The 18980-nt window shown below is 39.1% G+C and overlaps 1 protein-coding gene across 2 annotated transcripts in view; it reads right to left on the bottom strand.

Annotated features, from left to right (window-relative positions):
- Window positions 1-2358: 2358 nt before the first annotated feature.
- Window positions 2359-18980, bottom strand: part of CCNYL1 (cyclin Y like 1) — a 34254-nt gene continuing 17632 nt past the window's right edge. The window contains exons 4-10 of one of the 2 annotated variants that reach the window (XM_068967730.1): window positions 18497-18597; window positions 15348-15383; window positions 13082-13133; window positions 12117-12236; window positions 8079-8245; window positions 4690-4852; window positions 2359-3363 (exon numbers count right to left, since the gene is read on the bottom strand). In XM_068967730.1, the coding sequence (XP_068823831.1) occupies window positions 3247-3363; window positions 4690-4852; window positions 8079-8245; window positions 12117-12236; window positions 13082-13133; window positions 15348-15383; window positions 18497-18597 (756 nt within the window). In that variant the 3' untranslated portion in view covers window positions 2359-3246. The remainder of the gene's footprint in view (window positions 3364-4689; window positions 4853-8078; window positions 8246-12116; window positions 12237-13081; window positions 13134-15347; window positions 15384-18496; window positions 18598-18980) is intronic. The other variant, XM_068967731.1, reaches the window with a different exon arrangement.

Here is an 18980-nt window from a genome sequence, read left to right as displayed (position 1 = left end):
TTTAGTAATGTTGAATTTCAGTAATGGGCATACAGGGTACTTTAGTAGTAGATGTAATAGGATAGGGTCATGATAGATACAGGATGGAAAAAACTCAAACACTGGGCCCTAAGTTGTCTTAGGGTGAACCACGTGAACTTAATGTAGATAAATGACAATTTCATTTGGGTCAAACATAGATTTGAAACCTTTTGTCTTTTCCTTATAAAGTTCAGTTCACAGTATTCCAGTTAAAATTGCACTGTTAGTATATTCCAAAAACTAAAAATGAAAATAAATTTGAGTTGAGGTTTTCTTTTATAGTCTTAGTACTTTAGGGAATAAACCCTTCCTGGGTATGGAATCTCAAAACTACCCTATTGCCCCTACTAGGAACTAGTTTTCATGCCTTATAGTATTTATGAGAACCTACTTTCAGTGATGTTTAAATCTTTTATGTTTTCCCCATTTATCAAAATGACTGTTATTGTCTCTAGAATTAACACTGAAAGAGCAATTTTTAGTGATTCTACTAACTTGTCTTGAAGCTACAGTCGTGTCCAAGCAATGTTCCTACCCCAACTTTTTTTTAACCTTTTACCACTCAAGATATGTCAGCATTTCTGCTTAGTAACTGGCATATTATTACACAGTACAAACTATCTTAGTAACAGTGATTTGCAGTAGTTTTCCTCCTTCTGCACTAATTCAGATCATTTCTCCTAATCAACAGCTTATGAAGAATAAAGTTAAAAGATCTGACCTTAGGTAGTGAATTAAGGTGGATGAAAACACAGCAATACTATCAGGAGTGATGGAATATTGTTCGAGTGCGGTGACTAGGGTCTTAAAGAAACCTTATGGTGATTTGGTATATTACATGGCTTGTTTAAGTCACCTTCTTTATAACCGCAATTCTACTTCCTCTTCTTCCATTTTCTTTCCTGTTCAATGGCTTGAAAATCCTCAAATAACTCATGTTCTGATTCAACAGTATTTCTGTAATTCCTTTTTGTGTTTTACCTTTTATCTTCCAATGTGCTTTTTCCTTCTGGTACAATAACACACAATTCCAAAGTGCCATCTAATGCACTGTACCACTGAGCACTACAGCCAGTGGTTTTAAGTGTACTAAATTATCTTCTGGTTGAAAAGAACATAAGCCAAAGGAATAAATGCCTACCTCTTAACTAAAGGCAACGGTCAAAACAACTTTTGAATGATCAGTCGGAAAATACTTTTAAGGCCTATCAGAGCTGATTGAAAACATTTGAGCTAGGCAGAACCATAATATGTTAACAGTGAGAAATTACACAGCAGCCATGTATTTTAATTAAAATAGAGTTTATTAGCTTTTCTCTTAATATAAACATGAGGAAGAAAAACCACATAAGTTGTAGCATTCTTTTCAAAATAAAACTGCAATCAATACTTGAATCTCCAAGCTCCATAAACAGTATTTTTTGAGGTGGTAGATTGTAATATTTTATATCCATTATTTATCATTTATGTCTCTGTCCTTTAAAAATGATGGAACCTGTGGCACTCAATATAATGCAAAGCCTTGCAATAAAGAGAGAAAGTATTTCTGGCCCAGAAATGCTTTGTTTACAGGCAAAATTCCTAGGATTACATTTGAGAAGGTGGGAGGAGAAAGATTTTACATAGCTGAGAACACTTTTTTTTTTTTAATGTTTCAAGTTTAGGTGACATCATTACCAATTTCCTAAAAGACTGATTACTGGACCTCCCTGTCTTTTAATGGGCTTCCTGGTGGCTAAGTGGTACCCTGTGTTTTAAACAGCCTGAGGTAAGGGTTCCTAAGATTTATCTTTCCTCAAGTAACAGAACACACCTACAGCCAGGTCAACACACAGCATAGAAACGCTGTTTCACATCACTCACTTTCCTATCACTACTATTAGGGTCCAATTCCTTCCAATTTATTACAGGAGAATTAATGCTACTGTTCATAATTCCTTTACCAAACCTAGAAAAAAAGAAACTTCGGTGCTCAAGCAGAGAAACAGCCCAGCCAGGCAAAGGACTATTTTAAAAAGAGGCGGCCAGGTCTATAAAGATACAAGATATCCTCCTGAAGTCTGTGCAATTTGAAGCTCTGATACTTGTAGAAGTATAAATGCTACAAACTTATAAAACATCACCTGAGAGTTTACTTGAATTTCTCCTAAATTCATTGTTTTGTAAATTTTAAACATTAAGCTCTTAATTTTAATTTTTTGTTTCAGCCCATTGTTTGCCATCTTCAAGAGGGGCTGAAACAAAAAAATAAAATCAAAAGCTTAACACCTAAGATTTATAAAATTAAATGAGTTTAGAAGAAATTCAAGTACACTTTCAAGTGATGTTTTGTGTCTGTAGCATTTATACTTCTGCAGCAGTGTACTTCTGTATTAAAGCTTAAAATTGCACCAAGACTTTTGGGACACCTTCTATTTCACTATCTGCTTATTCCTGGGCTAACAGGTTGGCTGGAATTATGAAAATATCCTTTAATACAAGTATTTAACAAAGAGGAAAATCATCAGAAAATGAGAAGCACCATTAGAGTTAAGAAACGCAGCACGGACCCAATAGATGTAGGTAACAACATACTTTCTGCTTACGATCCCAAACATGCTAATATGCTAATAAGTAGTGCTTGCAAAAAATCTGAATGACAAGTGTTATTCAGCAGCTTTTTGGTTTAAACTGATTGCCAAAAATGACTAGCAGCTTCAATGAAATAGTAGGGAGGAAGAATCCTTCAAAACCTAACAATGCTACAACAGTCTGTTCCTAAGTGGCTTTATGAGTTGTTAGGAGTCCCATGTTTGAATAGTAATACTGCATTGATTCTAAAGGAATATGCAGCAATATGGGCAAGAAAAATAGGAAAAAGTAAAAGTTCTATAGTTAGTGTCTTTAAAGTCTAAAAATTTAAACTATTAAAAAAAAACCCTCACATAGTTCACAGTTATCAGCCTACATAGTAAGCAAATATCTGTGGGTGGGTTGGGAGCTTTTAGCTTTGGAGTGGTTTTTGTAACTCTGTTTACATTAAAAAGGACAGAAGAGTGTGTTGCATTGACAAGGTCCAGTTTTTTCCTATGACCATAATCTTTGCTGTCCGTGAGTCTCTTGAATTCAGTGTCTTTCTGTTAGGTGAAAATACTAACTTTGCTGGTTTCTGAGTAGGAGAGGTGGTATTTCTCCAGTCATTGTTACAAGGGGTTCATGATGTTACAACCCCTCACCTCTCTCTGTTTATGAGAGGATGGCGTTGGAGCGCTGAATACCAATGAAATTATCAGCGCTGAAAGACCTTCTCACAGCAACTCTGCATAAGTCTTTGTATTTGTCTTCACACAATCTGGAGATGGCCTAAAAAAGTCAATCAGATAGAACATAGGTGTAATTAGGGGGGAAAAAAGTTCCAACCTTAAAAAAAGAAAGCATCATTGATAAACCACACATCTGCATTCATTCAGGCTCACAGTTACTGCTACTCTGGATAGCTCGTATCTACACTGCTGATTCCCTAAGGTAATATCCTTGAAGGGCTATGATGAGATTGCTGGGGCAGGGAGGTACTTACTTAAAAACTGTGTTTCCAAAATAGGCCCCATCTAACAGCAATATGATGTTAACCTGTATACTAGATCCTTAAACATAATGAACACACCTGAGCAAAATCAGTGTTTACCCAGCTATTCAACTTCTATTCAGTCTTCATTACTTACTACACACTCTAAGAAAATTCTAAAGAGGTAGGTGTGTGTTGAAGGCAAGAAAGGTCTGGTGATGAAGCACTACAAGGTGCTATTTCACATGCAGGTAAATTACCATGGAAAAACGTCTTATTCTAAAGTACCAAGGTACCAGAAAAAGTGTCAGTTTTATATGTATTCATTTCAGTTTGCTGTATACCCACCAGAAATCACAAGCTACTTCAAACTACTCTTCAAATCACCACTACAAATTACTTCATCCCATGTATGTTACCATTTCCATTAAAAACCCATGTACTTTCTACATCCAGTTTCTGAACCCACATTGTAATTTCCAAGTACAGGCCTTGCAGGTTAGCCACTGATGCTTCTGGTCTAATAAACTCATGGGACTGAACTGTGATATATACACATACACATACACACACACACACACACACACATAGAGCAAGCTAAGACAGTTAAGAGTGGTAAGTAGATTATCAATGTACATATGATTTAGGGATACAATTATAAAGAAATTATGCCTGTATGGTTATATGTAAATGCCTGTTATGGTTATATGTAAATGAAAGTTAAGTCGCTCAGTCATGTCCGACTCTGCAACCCCGTGGACTGTAGCCCACCAGGCTTCTCCGTCCATGGGATTCTCCAGGCAAGACTACTGGAGTGGGTTGCCATTCCCTTCTCCAGTAAGTGTGGAGATTCAAATGGAAAACCATTAAGAACAGATTAAATCTGATTTAAAACATTCTGAATTATGGTTCCAGAAGAGAATATCTAATTTTTTTTTTTAAAATAATGTGAGATCCCTAACCCATAAAAGACACAGGGAATAAGATGCCAACGGGTTAATAAGCTCTTCAAACTGTTAACTTAACAGCTGTTCCTTTTAATAGTCACTGCTGAGTGTAAGTTAGCCACAGTTGCTGGCTTTGGTGGCTGACAGAAAACCCAGTTAGTGATTCCACAGTCTTACCTCTAGGTTCTGTGCTCTTTCTTTGCTAAGAGGAGCAAATAGAAAATTCAGGTTGTTGTCATCTGCTAAGGAGCGAAGGTCAAAGTAGTATTTGGCATAAACACTGGCGGGAACATTAATATTAAACTGAAGGAGCTCCAGAAAGTGCCTTTCCATCTCATTCCTGGGGGAGGAGGAGAAGACAAAACCAACATAGGACAATTTTAGTCAACTGGGCTATCTCCAGAAACCCCATTCTGAGCCACTACAACAGCTCTAAATACTGTTTTGAAACAAATAATGGCTCCCCAGCTGGATTAATACACTAATGTTCAAACAAGGTACAGCTATTTGTGGTTTTTTCTGCATCCTGGCACTTTGAGTTTGGGACAAGGGGGGAGAGGTTACGGCCCTCTTATGCACCCGTGCTGCTGACTCGGGGGCTCATTCTTCAGAGTTCCATTAGTGCAGCCGTGCATTCATGCTCCACGCTCACTCACAAGGCTCCGCTATAGTCATCAGATGAAAGGAATGATGTATGCTGTTTATTAGCTCTGGAGAACTTGCAGACATTTTCACCGGGCCGATAACAGGAAGGGGCTTATTGAAGTAGAGACACGCCAACAAAAGGAGTAAGCACATCACCACGGCAACAAATGGAGCCATGGAGAGCCACTGCTATTATCTCTGAAGGGAGAAGACTCTTGAGGCAACAAGGATTCATCTCAGATAAATAAATAAATAAGCTACACTCGATGGGAAAGGGAATCCCCTCCCCCTGCCCCAGTGCAGGGGACTGTGGCAAAGGGCAGAATGCAAGTTTCTGTTCCTCTTAACCCCAGTAGGATGAGAAGGTGTTCCTGGGATAGGATGGGATACACTTTTTAAGCTATGGGAGGCAGCAGGATTAAGGGTAGACGTCTTGGCTAGATTAAATGCACTTGAGCATATGTCCTCTGATGGAGCAGTTTCCCCTGTGCTCCACTGGTCGCCCCTGGCTAGGACAGAAGGTGCATATGCACGCAGGGGGCGAATTCAATGAAGTGGGCAAGTAGGGTGCTGGGAGCCAGGTCTTTGCTATGGGACCATACACAGTCATTTGCTTGTCTAATATTTAAGTAAAGAAAATCGGAGTAAGTCTTACCACTTTCACAGCAATCACTTTAAAGAGTTAATTACATAAAAATGATAAATACCCAGACAAATGAGAGTGACTTATTTTTCAATATATTTGTTTCCTGGTTTTAAAGTGTTAATATTTTATCCATTGGCTAAGTCATCAAATGCTCGATGTTCTCCTGTGTGGACAGCAGAGTGTGAGCAGAAAAGAGGTTTCTCATTTGTTGAACTTTAAACCTAACTGAACCTACCTCCAAAATTAAGCCTATAGAAATGTAAATCAGATAATGTTTTGATAATCAGCTAATCAGGACTTAATTTACTACAGGAATAAATGCACTTCACTATCCCTTTTATATTCTCTTCCACTAATACATTTTAATTGTGTGGAAATACAGTACTTCATAGGATTAACATGTCTATTAACAGAGCTTCACTTACTGAAAAGCATTAGGCCTACAGAATGCGCATCTTCTGCGTTTTTGGTGGTTGTTTAAATGACTAGATGACTGAAGAGCATGCCATTTATAGGCACAGCAAATTTTCTCAACAGCAGCTGCTCAGTTTAACTTATTCTTTTGAAGGGAAATATATTCAAACAAAATACATGGATGTTAGAAAACTTTTAAGGAAAAGCTGATAGATGCCAATTTTTCAATTTAGACTCAAAATGAGACCATTACAAAGAGCAGCCAACAGCAGGGGGATGAGACAAATGTGACTTGCACACTTGGTTGTAATGCTTTCCAGTTTCCAAAGATCATAAACAAAAGCAGCCTATTATGAACACAGCTCCTGGTGATTCTGTTTTACACAGAAAAGTGCTGTTTACAATTAGCTTCTTCCTGTAGCTAGACACTGCCATCAGTGCTATTGGGCTCACAGCTATGAACACCCACACGCTTCCCTGCATGTTCTCTGATGCTGTAATTGGACCCAGAGCCCCCATGCTTAGTTGTAGGTTCTGAGAAAATTTCAGCTGCCATCATGGCAGGCCTGGTGCTTATGATTACACATTCTCCTTCCTTCAAGGAACCAGTTTAAAGATGGATGATAGTGGTGCTCAATGTCACTTTAGTTTCTACAACTTCCAAAAGTACTTCTACTCATCTCGAATTATCTGCCATAATACTAAGGTGGCTACCAGCAACATCACCATGACACTTTTTATTACCAAAGTGGACATTTTCACTAAAAGTCACTTTGACAGCTACCAACAATCACTGGTCCCTTCTCTTAGTCACAAGCTTATTTGCTTCAGTTGTAGATATGCACTTTGGTAATTGTGAATTAAGAGTCAGGGGCAAAGGTAACAAAAACAAACTCTTGCCACTGCCTGCCATGACCTTGATCGTCCTCTGCTGTTCGCCATAATAAAGAGGTACACCTTTACATTTTCCTAAATGCCACCCACAGGACATTCTCGCTGTCAAGTGAGCACTTCTAGAGTCTGCTGCAAATACCTCTCTGGTTCCTGCTGCCTCCCACCCTCAGGGCCTTCCCCGCAGCCAGACTGGAAGCCTGATGTTCCATGCCCATGTGAGCATGCCATCTGTGAGGAACTCCCCAAGGCCCCATCAAGTGCTGCTGTGGTTGCTGAGTGCCCCCGGGTAAGGCCCCAGTGACACTTCCCGGGGTACCTGAACAAAGGAGTTTTCTAATTCAGCAGACCTCTATTTCTAAACATGGGGAACACTCCTAACAGCGGAGGACACAGAACACAGAGATCTGAAACCTCTCTGTGTGGTTATCTGCACATCATGGTTTCTATAACAATAGAACCTTAGATACAACCTCAGATTACAAAAGAAAAGACCTGCAAAAACAAACGTACAATGTGTGACTCAAGTTGAAGTTGTAACCTCTCAGTAGTCTGGAGGTGCTAAGACCTCAGCAGTGACCACTTAACTTCCAAGGCCAGACATGTGCCTCTTAAAACGGACTGGACCTGGTAGACAGCTTTAAAAAAGATGTGAAATTATTTACTGCATCATGTTGTTCTGGTAGTGAGCTTGTAAAATGTTTGGCAAAAACCACCAGAAAAGTAATTTCAATTTATCAAGCAGAGTATTACAATAACACCACACCAAGATTTAACTAATTAATGATGGGAAATACAAATGGTTATACTACAGCTAGACAGAAGTCTATTTTTATATTTATATCTAATTCAGCTCTCTGTGCAATGTAACCTTTCTTAAAATGTAACATTTCTTAAGATGTAAACTTTATGGGAGCAAATGAGGTATTGGAAAATGGTTAGACAGTTCACCGTAACCTTACAAACTCACATGTCCTCAACTGTAATGTCCTTGAGGATCTGGCAGTAGTCCACATTCCAAACAGCCTGATCGTCCCAAACCTTGGAGGCAAGAAGAATGGCTCCCAAAACAATTCTTTTCCAGTTAGTGGGGCAAATGTCGATCTCAGCATAAGTTAAAAGCCTTTCTAAGTAAACCTGCAAAAGTAGAGGACTGATCTTTGATTTTAGTTCAGTTTAAGGGCTGTGATAAGAATTATTAGGAATGATAGATTTCATCTGTTTTTAACATGTCTTTTATTCTTTGGTTCTACAGAGACTTTTGCTCGGCCGGCCAAGGCCAAAGGCCAGGTCACAGTTGTAAGGCAGATATTTCTGTTAGTCTGGTATTTCTACTCTGCCCATGTGAATTTCCAACCCAATTTTGGCCACAGGAATGAAAGGACGTCTCAGCATAGGGCATTCTAAAGACAGGCATTGTGTTATTACTTTCCCACTTGTAAAAGGCAGCACATATAGCCCAGCATCAGTTCAACCGTTCAGTAAATGCTTGAGTGCGTACCGTGTGCAATGTACCTACCATACTGGTGGTGGGTACGTGGCAATTTTACATAAAGCTTGAGTACGTAAAACCCTGGTAAGACCGAGCAGTTCTTTATCTTCTCTTCAGAGGATGAATCTGAAGATGGTAACTGGTGAAGAGAGCCTCCCAGTGGCTGCTGTGTGGCACAGCAGGACAGGCAGTACAAAGCAGCTTTACATTATTACCACATTTGGTGCCTTTCAAAGGAAGACTCATGCATACAAAGAGTTTTTTTTCATATCCGCTATTTCTCACATCTCCATTATTTCCTAATTCATTTGTCTTACGTATTCTGCAACTTAGTCAATTTGTTTGGTTCTAAGGTGGTTAAGAGCTGCCAGTGTCTAAATCGCTGGGGCTCCTCTAAATCTGCCAGGTAGTTTGTGGGATGACTTCATGGCTTCTTTTATGTGTCAAATGGCTATTCTATAAAGAACCAGACCAAGTTAACAGCTGAGTAAAGATTCAAGACATAAGTTGTGATGGTATTACCTCTGCAGAAGAGAATATATGCCATCTGACAAAAAGAAAAACGTCCAGTTTTTATCAGAATGTTATCAGATTGACAGCTCAAATCTGCCAAAGCTCTCCAGACTCAACTGTGTTTCAAACATGGTTACTGAGATTATATACCCTTAGTGAAATTCTGCCCCTGTTCCCCAGAGAACTCAGCATGCTCCAGTACTAAGAACGAATCTCCCTACAGGGTCCGCCTCTCTACTTTATGGCACTAATAGAGGCAGTTCAACCTTAGGGGCAATCCCTCAGTTTCCTCTCACCTTTACTAAAGGCAGACCCAGGGGAAGTGACATCTCTTTTTTCCTGAAGCTAACTCTTCTATGAATGAAGTCAGTCCCATCTCTCATTTCTGCAGAACACTGTTCCCACAATTCACCTCTTCTTGAACAACCCCCTCTCTGTCAAGAGATTTTCTCCAATGTCCTCTGACATATTCTCAGCCCATCCCCCCCCACCCCTTAGAACACTTCCCTCAGTAAATGTCCCAAGGCTGGCTCCTCATGACCCATCCTCTCCTCATCCCACTTTAGTCTGCCCCTGGCCACCACTGCTCCACCGAAACTACTCAGGCAGAGTCACTGCTGCCTTCGTAACAAACCACCAGAGCTCTTCATCACAGCGCCCCACTCCCCAGGCCTGCCCTCAGAGCTCAAGACACTGCCACACGCCTGGCTGCCGGGACCAAAAACCTCCACTTGAGCTATCTCGCTCCAATCTGTTCGGAATTCTTATCTCCGCTTTCATTGGTCCACTGACGGCGCTGCCCTTCTGTCCGTCACTTCTGACTTGTATCACTGCCACTGCCTCCTCACTTCTCTGCTTCCACTGACTGCCAACCAGTCTGTTCTCCCCAGAGCAGCCAGGAGAGCCTCTTAGATTAAGTGCACTTCACAGGCCTGCTCAACATCTGCCAGGGCGTTCCCATCAAACAGATAACTTCTGTGGCCTGCACGTTACGGGGCCCTGCGTGAGATGCCATCATCCTTCTGTGACCTCATCACCTGTGCTCTCCCTCATTCCCTACTCTGATCACAGTGGCCATCTTGCTGGTTCTGTCTCAGTGCCTTGTGCTCTGCCCCTCTGCCTGTGGGATCAGCACCCCTCATCTTCCTCAGCCCAGCCAGGTCCTGGTTCAGATCTCACCTCTGTGAAGAGGCTCTTCCAGGTCTTTCTAGCGTGCATGCGTTAAGTCGCTCAGTCGTGTCCGACTCTGTGTGACCCCATGGACCCGTCTGGCTCCTCTGTCCATGGGCAATTTTCCAGGCAAGAATATTGCAGTGGGTTGCCACTCCCTTCTCCAGGGGATCTTCCCAAACCAGGGATCGAACCCGGGTCTCTTGCACTGCAGGCAGATTGTTTACTATCTGAGCCACCAGGGAAGCCTCTCTAATCTCTTTATCCCTTTACCTTGCTTTCTCTTTCTAGCTTTCACTACTACTTGAAATAGTCATCTTTTTAAAAATACTCATTTAAAAAAAGTCTTATACTCTGCTGTACACCTGATACTAACACAACACTGTAAATCAACCATAATCCAATAAAAACTTATTAAGACAATACAAAAAAAAAAACAAACACCCTTTGTTTATGTCTGCTATACTTACTTCATAAAGGCAAGGACTCTCCTCTATCCCCAGCACTTAGAACCGTGATGCAGGCAGCTATTTGGTGCGTACTTATGCCCCGAGGAACTCCTTGGCAGCACTCACCATGTGCACCATGCTCTCCTTCAATCTCCCCTGGCATCTCTTCTGATTCTCTTCTGGGTTGCCTATCACTCCGGCTACTCCTCTGGGGATGTGTCCGTAAGTGCTGATGGTCCCCACAGATCTATCTCCTCAATTTTTATTTAGCGTACTTTCTCTGCATTTGAACAGCTATACGTAATTCCCTGCCTCTGGCTCAGCTTCAGGCTCCAATCCCATACAGGCAAATGACTGCTAGACACTGTCACTCTGCTGTTTCACAGGTTCATCAGGCTTAACTTGTCTACAAAGAAATGCCCCTCTTCCAACCCACATACTCTCCTCCTGCATTTCCCAGCTCTCCACATGCCAGCGCCACTCCTGCCTCTCTCAAGCACATGCTAACTAAGTACTGCAAATGGCCTGCCAGCTCCAAGAAAAGGCCTGTGTCTGACCTGGTGCCCACTGAGGGGTCTCTCTGCAAAAGGAGAAGCTGCCTCTCTTACACTGCCTGGAGGGGAGCAGGCAGTGGTGAACGTATTCCTTCCCTCCAGACTATGCAGCTGACTTTCCCCTATAGGTTTGCTATAGGGAGGAGTTAGGCAATCCCAACTACCTCTCAGCTGAATATGATTATTTACCATTATTCAAATGATAAAATCTTACCATAGGAATTCAGTATGGATGACACAAAGGTCCCTACCCAGCTGGAGCTTGGCAGGCTAACTTGAGTAAAGCCTTTCCAAGCACTACTGACACCCCAATCCCGGGTACCTTCACACACAGGCACCAGAGGGCAGTAGAGATGGTTAACATTATCATCCAAGAACAGGGAGTTGAAGGCAGTCGGTCTCAATCAAGACACACATTAGAACTGCCTAGGCAACACAGCCTGAGACAAGAAACACACTGAATCTGCACCTGCCGTGGCCCAGAAAGTTGAGTGACTGCCTCCATCCCGCCACCAGGCACACTCTGTCAGTGTGCACCTCTGTGCCATGTGTGTGCATGAGTCCTGAGGTGTGGAAGCAGAAACCAGAAGTCTCTCCTGCTGCCTTTAACACCAATTGTTTTGTGATGAGAAAAGCAGGGGCAACATTTTAAATCATTATGATTACTAAAGCTCAAATCTGTACATTTTACTTCCTTTTGATACATTTCTCTTTCATAAAGTTCTGATGATCATTTCAGGAACCTACTTTCATCTGAAAAACAAGCCCATACCTTCTGTACAAGAAAGAAACTTCTAGAGATGCTTATATTAAAGAGAAAAATATATTACCAAAGTCACTATTGCACATTCGGCAGTCAGTTGTGCAGCACTGAAAAGAGTACGAACAAATCTGTAAATGAACTTGTGTTCAGGGTCATGCTTAAAGTACTCCTCTGGAACCTTCTCTCGCTGAAAGAAGAAAAAACACAATGTAAGTGTCCAATGAAGAAAAATACTTAAAAGCAACCCTCAATACAGCAATCTTCACAAGTGGGCCCACGTGCTACTTAAAATAATTTTGACTAAGTGACATGTTTTGTAGTCTTTTAAATATAAACAATGGGATCCTAAAGTACCATAGTGATTCAGTACTCACTACCAATCATTAAAGAAAAATGCAGGCACAACCTCAGAAAATTTATTTTCACCTTCTTCCCAAAGAATTCTAACCAAATGCAAACTATTTTTAGGCTCAAAAGTCTTGCTGATCATTGCACGTCATCATACTTCTCTGTAGTCAACTATGAAAACACCTTTCCAGTGTGTCCTGTAACCAGAAGGCTCTAAGAGTTTGCTGTCTTACACAGCAGTCACCAGTCACACATGTCTACTGAGCGCCTGAAGAACTGAATTTTAAAACCCTGTCATTTTAATTAGTTTAAAATTTAAACACTTTTTAAATGTTCTCCTTAGAGGTCTTACATATTTGTTAGGAAATGTTTATATTGTGTGATGTTATGGAAAATCATCCTTTAAAAAGCTATATTTTCTGTTACTTGGGTATATTCACTTACCCGCTCACTCGTCATACAAAGCGCAACTTGGTTTTTATCAGTCACACCCGACACAACATGCCTTTGGTAAAATGACTAGACATAACATGGGGTGGGGGAAGAAGACTTAAAAGGAAGACAATCTTGGCTTCGAGCTGGAGGTAGTAATTTTCTTCTAGTAATTAATTTCAAAGCAAATAAGCATGAAATAAACACAACTGTAATAAGAGAAAAATAAACTTCAATAAAAGTGACACTTACTGTGAGTGGATGTGATCTCTCATCAAAAATATCCAAGGATCTATTGGCATCTCTATAAAATAAGAATGTGTATTTTAAAAATTAATTCAGGAGTTACTGGCTTAGTAAAGTATCTGCTAAGAGTAGAGAGAGGAGTAGAGGAAGCTTAACCTTCAATAAAGCAAACAGTTTTACATATTCTCCTGGATTCTGCCCTTAGAAAGGTTTTCTGACGTATTTTACACTCAGCACACCAAGTTGCATGAAATCTTTTCTACAATCAGCCAGAGTTGCCTTTACCTGCACAGACCCCTTCTAACAGGCAATGTTAGTAGACCAATACATTTTCACTGCACTAACCTCACACTGGAATATATAAGAACATTTTATAAAGTAGCCATAGTGGGCAATAAAGTCTTCTAACTTCAATGAATGTAAATATGAGATTCATGCTTTTTTGTTTTTTCCCCCTCTTTTGTTCTTTATATTTATTATAACATGTTATAATATAACATATAAATTATATATATAATATATAAAGTTATATATAAATATAATCTATATAATTATATATTTATATTATTTCTTCTTGTCTCTTTTAAATAATCTGAGTTAAAAATGTTAATTGTCTTTTAAGAGAAACCAGGCTTTTTATTTTAAATTCCACCACACTACTACCCTGTGCCCATTTAAACAGCAGTTCTGCAAATGTGGTCTGTAGGCCTCTGGGAATCTCCCCTGGCCCCTCTTCAGAAAGCCTGAAAGTCCAAGAAGTCAAAACTATTTTTTATAAGAATACCAAGACATCACCTGCCTTTACACTGTGTGACACTTAACTATGATTGTATAAAAGCAAAAGTGGGTAAAATTGCTCCTTTCTGAGTGTCAATCAAGGCAGTGGTATGAAACTAAATTAGAAGTCATTCAGTTATTCCTGGCCAAATGCATGTAAAAAATCTGCTTCACTTAAGAACATCCTTGATGAAAGAGTAAAAATTAAGTGTTCTTAAACCTTTACTCTTCTTTTTCATATTCTGAGTAAGTGGAAAGTATGCATTAAAGACTTGTATATACTGAAATATGGCTGTGTTAAGGAAGAGCACTTGTAACTTACTGGTAAGTCACTTTTTTCCCCCTGGAACACCATATTTAAACCACTTTTTTCATGAAACACCGACAGTCATTTTTTCAAAAATGAATAAAGTGAGCCTGTCACTTCAAAGAAAACTCTAAACTATTTGTTGCCAATGATAAAATTCAAACCGTCAAACTGAAAATACCAGGATTTTTGGAAAACGTGTACCTTCTAGTGTGAGCTTTATTTATGATGAGCTTGATTTCTCAATACTTGAAGACTTTTCTGATAAGACTGGTGGTGATACTAACAAGAGTGAGTTTTTGACACTGTCTAAAGGAATGTGAACCAATACTTTGCAATGACAATGTATAATATAAAATCATGTACAGATAAAAAGATCCACTCTATGCACGACAGATCAATGGGCACTGATTTACCATAGCATCTACTTCAAGTTCACTGATAATGACTTGGAACTCCATCTTAACTAATTTAATGAACTAGCACATGTGGATTTTGGGGACAGTATCAGAGAATATGCCAAATTATCTCAAGGCTTTAAAAATTCACCTTTTCCCACCTATATGTCTGCATGTGGCTGGATCTTCATATTGCTTCTTCAAAGCAAATGACTGAAGACCGTGTTGATATGAGAATCAACTCTCTCCTATTAATGAGATACTTTTCTCTCCACTATTTTGTTGTGGAAAATGGTTATTTTTCATTTTAAAAAAATGACTTATGTTAAACACTGGGGTCCCCAACCAGATGGCGATCTCATCCCTCAGCAGGCAGTTTTTGTATCCTACTGTGGAGAGCAGTGGAATGTGCTACTGGCACCTAGAGAACAGAGGCCAGGGGTGCCATGAAATACTCTACGACGCACAGGACAGCACCTCACAACAAAGCTTCATCCAGCTGAAAATTTCAATAGTGCTAAGGAAAGCCTGTTTAACATACAATGGATTTAATTTTTAAAATTTTAAATTTCAATTTCTAATACAGTAAATATCCATATAAACCACATAAAACTTAAAAGAATTAAGAGTCCCAAAATAAAAATAAATGATTCACTTCAATACTCTAATAAAAGCACTCTAACAGTAAAAGCTTACTCTAAATACTGTCTATAGTTATTACTTAACACTAAACTTGATACTGTGTAAATTAATTAGCTAGAATAACAAGATAGGTTTTAAAAGAGCTCACCTGTTCTTTATGTGGTAATATATTGCTAAGGTCACACTGTGGAGGAAAAAAATATATTGTAGTAATTGATTTTTATCACATTAGGCCTGAAGACATTTTAAAAGGGTTGGCAGAGAGGTAAGACCTTCCAGATGCCCAGTGGCCCCCACATCCTCTAATTCAGAGCAGTACCCATAGGTGCTATCCCCCATGTTTTAGGTTCTTTGGCTTTTAGCAAAATTAGGAGACCCAAAATGCTAGATGTGCTCTTAGAAGACATGTTTGGGTTGATTAAATTATTACATATTTCCCCGGTCATTTGTCCTTCTATGCACAGAATCTTTCATCCCATACAAGTTATATCATCTATCCACATGGTTAAATATAAGATGCACAGCAGATTTTGTTTGTGGCTTTTTGTTAGGCACTACATTTCAGTTGATTTAGTTCAGTATCCCCCAACACGTCTATTTTCCATTATTTCTCTAAAAGTAAGTAATACAAGTGCTCCATACCAAATAAAATGGATTTAAAATCACTTTCACACATAATTATTAGAAAATTTAATAACAAAATTTTATAGTCACAAAATTGATGATAGGCCTAGTTATCCTGAAATAAGCACTGCTAATAAAAGGCAGCACAATACAGCACAGTACACTATTAATGACAGGTATTTCCCAATTATTTTAAATAAAGTATTAACTAACCGATAGATACAAGTCCTCAGATACTTTTTACATTACTATAGCCCTAAGTTATTCACAGACGCTGTGTATTAGGCAATTAAGGGGTTCTCTGGTTAAGTTATTTGCTTCCCTTTGTTCTCAGTATCTAAAATGAAACTCAAAATAACTGAGAGAAGGCAAATCTGAATTTTGTAACTAGTCTATAGAATCTTAGCATTTGCAGAAAGGCCTGTAACACTGTTAGCATCAAAGATGGATACTTCTATAGTGCTTCAAAGTTTCTTCAAATTGATTTTACAGTCACAGAATTAAAAGTTACATGATAAAAAGGGCAACTGAACCTTATATGACACTTAACTCGTTTTACAAATAAGGGAATCAAGGCTAAAAATTGACTTACTCAAGGTCCCACCAATTATCAGAAGTAGTTCTTTCTCCTACCCTTGAAGCAGAGAGTGGCTCCCAAGCTCAGCTGCATACTGGGATCACCCAGGACGCTTTAAACACTGCCTGGCTTCTGCTTCAAAATGTTCTGATTTAACTCCATTAGGTACAACCTGGGCAACAGGATTGTATTTATAACTCCCCAGGTGACTGCAACGTGCAGCCAAGTTTAGGAATGAATGAGTTAGGGTTAAGATCAGAATCTCTCAGGATACTTTTGTCTATAAAATCATGCCTCACACATTCCCCAGCTTGTCAAAAGGGGTGTGTGTGTGTGTGTGTGTGAGAAAGAGACAGAGGGAAAGACAGAGAGCCAGACAGACCCACAGACTCTGTCTTGGAGGTAGGGAGTAAAGGTGGATTTCATGTGTCAGAGACATACATCTTGAAAAAGTTGCATAGGTGATTCTAATAAGGCTCACCTACCCCACCGAAAACTAATCCCATGGTATTTTTCAAAATCATTCCTAAAAGCCAATTTGCCCTAATTTTCTACGTAAACCTTTATTTTACCAATAACGAATGTGCTGAGTTGTCATTTTTAAAACTTAATCAGATAAAAATTTACTGTATTTCCAAACATTAAGACTAGCTTGAGAATAAAAAGCATGAAACCTACTCATCTGAGCAAGGTTAATCTTTAAAACTACTTCTGAATTATATACTGGAATATCAGGCTCTTTTGAATTCAAAAGAAGCTGTGAGTCTAGCCCCAGTGAGAGTAGTTTTTTAACCCACAGATTTAGTGTCTTGGCTGAATAAAAACACTCAGTTATTTCGAGAGAAATGCCAAAACTCAGGACTTTAAAGAGCAATGGGGCTCAGTTTTTGTTGAAACACGATTTGACCAAAACTAATATTATAAGAAAGTTACATTATTATGATTGTGAACTGGTTGTTTTTAATTAAAGATAGAAGTTACTGATCATTTAAAAAGCTAAAAAATAAAAAGCCTTGCACATTAAAAATGAAATTAAATTTATAAGCTAATTATATTTTTAAGACAGAAAAGTAAAATTAATGATAGGATACTAATATTTTCAAATAGCATTTCCCAAACTGTTCTGGAGGGTCAACATTCATATGCTGAGGAGACATTAGTTAATGTTCCATGGACAACTCCAACGGAGGCAGGAAGATCTGCATCCTGTTGGGTTTTTAATTCTCTCTCTTAAATAAACTTGAACGTTCCCATCATTAGGGCGTTCTGAATTGTGCATCTCCAATTGTGGACTATGAGGGCCTTCCAGAAATGGAGGAATAGTTTTTGTCATAGTAACACTGTTCGTGTCTTCTTAAGTATAAGCCTGACCACAGCCTTGCTTCTGAAACTTCATCTCTTTTATTGTTCTCTGCTTTGATTGATACAGTGTGTCGGAGATACACATATATAAACAAAAATTAAATGTGTCTATTAAGTTAAAATCTCAGTTGAACAAATTTCATCTATGGAGAAATTAAGCTTGAGAGTATGCCCCTTAAAGCAGTTTTGATATATTTTCCCCCTCTTTGGGGGAGAGGAAGAAGTAAAATTTCATATAGAAATACTGCAGGAAAAAAATGCAGGGTGGGATAAATCTGACTAAGTCCAGTTAAATTTAACTGCAGATTCACTTTGGTGCCAGTAGGGGACAAGCTGTTCCTTCTTCTCATGTTAGCTTCCAAACTAGTATTCATTGTTGTAGGACACTCCCAACTCATAAAGACATACTTTTTTCTAGAAACATACAATAAAAAGGTACCTCTCTTTCTCATTATGTTCAACACTATCTTAACAACAGAAATGCACCAAACAAGATTTACATTTTTCCTGGGATTTCTTACTTGCTAACTGACTTTCCCTTCTATCATGTACTCTATGATAAAAATGGAAACTGAAGACTCACATTTCGGTCCTTGAAACCACATAGTTGACACCAGTTTCTTAACCTAATCACTGAAAAGGACAAATCAAATGAATGAAATTACGTATGGCTAGGATGCTTTCAGCAAGAAGGGGGTCTGTCACTCAGCCCTTGGCAACCTAGTTGTACTCACCATTTTATTGTGGTTCTAAGATTAGGCTGGCTGACTGTGCTGTCATCTAGAAATATGGTTGAGCATGAGCTATACTTTTTAGTAAGCTGCCCTGGAGATACCTGAAGGGGAAGGAGATAGAAGAAAATGTCACAGTAAGTTAAACCTATAAAAGTGTGTTTTTTCCTTGGTTAAAATGTCAAACGATAAAGCATTAAGATTTTCCTTACACTCCATGAACTGCTGAGTGTTGCATCATGTGCAGCTCCATGGAAAACCTCTGTACTCTAACTTCCACAGGCAAGATCTGAGAAATGTGGTATAAACTGCTGCCCTTGATACAGGACCCACAAATGAACCTGGCAAGCACCTATTATAAATTGCCTTTATAATAATGCAGAAAGCGTATAGTAAGATTTCAGTGTTTCTTCTTCAAGCAATGAAATGCAGCGGAGATTTCTATTTCTATTCATTTACTAGAATAAAACGCACTGCTTTATATAAT

This window comes from Capricornis sumatraensis, chromosome 3 (genome assembly GCF_032405125.1).
Source record: "Capricornis sumatraensis isolate serow.1 chromosome 3, serow.2, whole genome shotgun sequence".
NCBI classification, from domain to species: Eukaryota; Metazoa; Chordata; class Mammalia; order Artiodactyla; family Bovidae; genus Capricornis; species Capricornis sumatraensis.
This window is presented reverse-complemented; position numbering and strand designations above follow the sequence as displayed.